This window comes from Pinus tabuliformis, chromosome 7 (assembly GCF_031772625.1).
Source record: "Pinus tabuliformis cultivar Carrire ecotype Pingquan chromosome 7, CPIR1, whole genome shotgun sequence".
Classification (NCBI taxonomy): Eukaryota; Viridiplantae; Streptophyta; class Pinopsida; order Pinales; family Pinaceae; genus Pinus; species Pinus tabuliformis.
In genome coordinates this window covers 509444777-509448199 of record NC_142293.1, presented here as the reverse complement: position 1 = coordinate 509448199, position 3423 = coordinate 509444777, and the positions used below count along the sequence as shown (strand labels likewise).

Here is a 3423-nt window from a genome sequence, read left to right as displayed (position 1 = left end):
TTATTTCTTCTCTAACTGGTCCTGTTACAGGTCAAATTGCGATGAGTTAGCGCAGAGATTTTAAAGGTCCCCTCTATCGTGTAACAATCCAGTGGAGTTAGGGTTTGCAATACAACCGTACCATCGTTCCAGGCAAAGCTCAATTTAGGGTTTCATCTTGGTTTTTTATTTTATTTTTAGCATGGAGAACTCCAGGAAAAGAATTAGAGGTTAGGGTTTCATCTTGGTTTTCTATTTTATTTTTAGCATGGAAAACTCCAGGAAAAGAATTATAAGTTAGGGTTTCATCTTGGTTTTTTATTTTATTTTTAGCATGGAGAACTCCAGGAAAAGAATTAGAGATCTGAGATGCGACAGCGGCTATGCGGAATCAATGGGGTATGAATTTGGGCGTCGTAATAGTGGGGATGAGGATCAGACGCCTGAAAATGCGAGGCTTCAGGCCCCGTTTTGCGACGAATCAGGAAAATTCAAGAATAAAGCATCTAAGCCCGTGAAAAGTATGAACACTGAGCTAGCCATTGAATTGAACGGTCAAAACGCTACAGTAGAGGTTGCAGGAACAATATATGCTAACGAACCCAACAAGGAGCAGGTGACAGAGGCAAATCAGAAGGAACAACAGATTGATGATTCTAGGGTTTCCAAGCCATCATCTCTGCAGAATATGGTGGCGTTTGAATGTTCCGAGGGCCGGCTTCTTGAGCAGTTTGGTGTGGAGGATGTCGTTTGGGTGAAGTCTAAGAGGAGAAAGGACATACCTCTTTGGCCCGCTAAAGTTATCGACCCGGTGAAAGATGCCCCAGAATCTGTGGAGAGCGTTTGTGTTCCTGGAAGATTTTGTGTTAAGTTTTTCCACATTAAAAATAACTCTGACTGCGCATATAGATGGGTTAAAGAAAAAAGGGTATTCCATTTTTGGGAATACTTCAGGACATTAGCATACAAGAGTCGGAGATTCTTGAAAAGCTCTTCTAAGGACCTAAAGGATAAGTTTTTTGAGGCGACTGATGAAGCCACTGTATCAGACTTCTTTTCTGGATACAGGGTTTTGCAAGATCAAGAAGAAAAAACAACCTGCAGTAGCTGTAACGAGAAGTTTCCAGCTTCAGGATTATTACCATCTGCTCAGCTGAAGCAGCTGCGTAATTCATCTGAGAAGGGCTCGTCGATCTGTCGACGTTGCTACAAGTTGTACAAGTTCAATCAGTACTGTGGCATTTGCATGAAGGTATGGAGTCCTACCCCAAAAGAGGTTGGCTTCAATGTAAAAAATGCAAGATTTGGGTTCATTATGATTGTGATAAGGTAAGCAGTGAGCACCCACAAGGCCTTACCGAGTATTCCTGTCCTCAATGCACGCCGAAGCAACGGGCCCTTGCAACCTCTCTAATTAAAGAGAAAAACAATAATCCTTTCACTGCTCCAGAACTCATTACAGTTGTTTGTAATGACAAGGAGGCGAATTATGTGACTAATAGCCATTTGATCCTCTGTGAATGTAAGGGATGTGAAAATGGTAAGTCCATGAGCCTGTCGCAATGGGAAAAGCACGTAGGCTCTAAGAGGAAGAAATGGAAGCAAAGTATTAGAGTCAGCGATTCCAAACAGTATCTCATTGATTGGCTTAACGAGGCCTATGGAGCTGGGGTTCGTGGCCTTGGATTCTCCAACGCTGAAGGACAGACACCAGTCAAAATTAGGGAGAAAGAATTAATAGGGTGGCTGCTAGAACCATTCGAGCCAATCAAAGAAACCTGGATAGCAGAAAGGTGTGCAATATGCCGTGGAGCTGATGATTGGTATCATAATAAAAATCTTCATCTGCAATGGATGCAATATTGGAGTTCATGAAAATTGTTATGGTGCAATTGAATCGCTGGACGACTGGCTTTGCACAGCTTGCGTGAGTGCAAAGACAGAGACTACTCCACAACGCTGCTGCCTCTGCCCTGTAATGGGCGGTGCCCTGAAACCTACCACAACCTGTGGATTTTGGGTGCATGTTACCTGTGCTTGTTTTACTAATGAAGTAACGTTTGTGAATGACAAAACTATGGAACCCGTAGAAGGGATATTGAAAATCAATCCAGACTCTTTTGGGAAGTCATGCGTAGTCTGTAACAAAATGCAGGGATCTTGTATCAAGTGTGAGGAATGTGAAACTTTTTACCATCCCACTTGTGCATTAATTGAAGGGTATCACATGGAGCGGTCGTACTGGAATAAGGAAGGAAAGGATGTATGCACCTACATTTCCTATTGCGCCTCTCATAGGGTTCCAGATCCGAACGTTGGTGTAAGAATCCCTGATCTAAATTCTATACATATGGGAATCCAAAAGGAAGCAGCTGCAGTAACACATTCAGAACATTCATCAGATGAGAGTTCATCTGCAAACAATGATAATAATCTAGACGAAGTTGGACTCGGCAAAATAGAAGAACAATATGCATCTAGAAGTTCTGTGCATAATACTCTGAAAGCAAAATCCCGCATAACGTCCATAATTCAACGACCCAACTCCCACCATTCCAGAGAAGCTATAAACAAGAGATTAAAAACAGAAGGAGAAGCAGATCCACCACAGTTCTCTTCATATAGAGAGCGTCTTGATTACTGCCAGAAAAATGAAAAAAAGCGACTTCGCTTTGGGAAATCTGGAGTTCATGGATATGGTCTTTTTACTATCGAACCCATTCGAAGAGGGGACCTGGTGATAGAATATCGGGGCGAAATAATTAGAAATAATGTTACCAATTTAAGAGAAAAGAGATATCAGTCAGAGGGTAAACATTCAACGTACTTCTTCACAATCAACAAGGAAACTGTGATTGATGCCACAAAAAAGGGAAATGTAGCGCGTCTGATCAATCATTCGTGCGCACCCAATTGTTTTTCCAGGATATTACCGATCAATGGTGTTGAGAGTCGAATTGCACTGTTTGCAAATAAAGACATTGAAGCTGGCCAAGAGATAACGTACGATTACAGATTAACAAAGGATGGAATTAGATAACGGTGTTTTTGCGGAGCAGCGACATGTCGTAAAGTTATGTAGGAATTTTCATGATTCCATTCAAAATGACTTCCCATCTTTCTTTGAATTCAAGAGTTATTGTTTTTGAATGTTGTATTTACAGGCAGCATTCAGATAGAACTCTGTGATTTTAATTTCTTTTGTGTTTGTTTTAGTCAATTTCTCCAGTCAAGGTAACTCTATTCTAGTGCTTCTTGTGAAGGTAATTTGAGAATGATGCACAAACTCTATTCTAGTACTTCTTGTGAAGGTAATTTGAGAATGATTTGTGCACCATTGAGAAATCGAACGCTGCAGCATGAAATGGTTAGAAGCTTACTTTTGCAAAATTGATTTTAGTAAAATTCTCATTAAATGAAAGGTTAATATTATGGATGAATTTT

General features: G+C 40.8%; 1 protein-coding gene across 1 annotated transcript; it reads left to right on the top strand.

Annotated features, from left to right (window-relative positions):
* Positions 1 to 313: 313 nt before the first annotated feature.
* LOC149248292 (histone-lysine N-methyltransferase ATX3-like) lies at positions 314 to 3019 on the top strand. Its single transcript, XM_089448859.1, has 3 exons — positions 314 to 1231; positions 1309 to 1650; positions 1769 to 3019. Exons 1-3 carry the CDS (start codon positions 314 to 316, stop codon positions 3017 to 3019), a joined length of 2511 nt encoding a protein of 836 aa, XP_089304985.1.
* Positions 3020 to 3423: the final 404 nt, after the last annotated feature.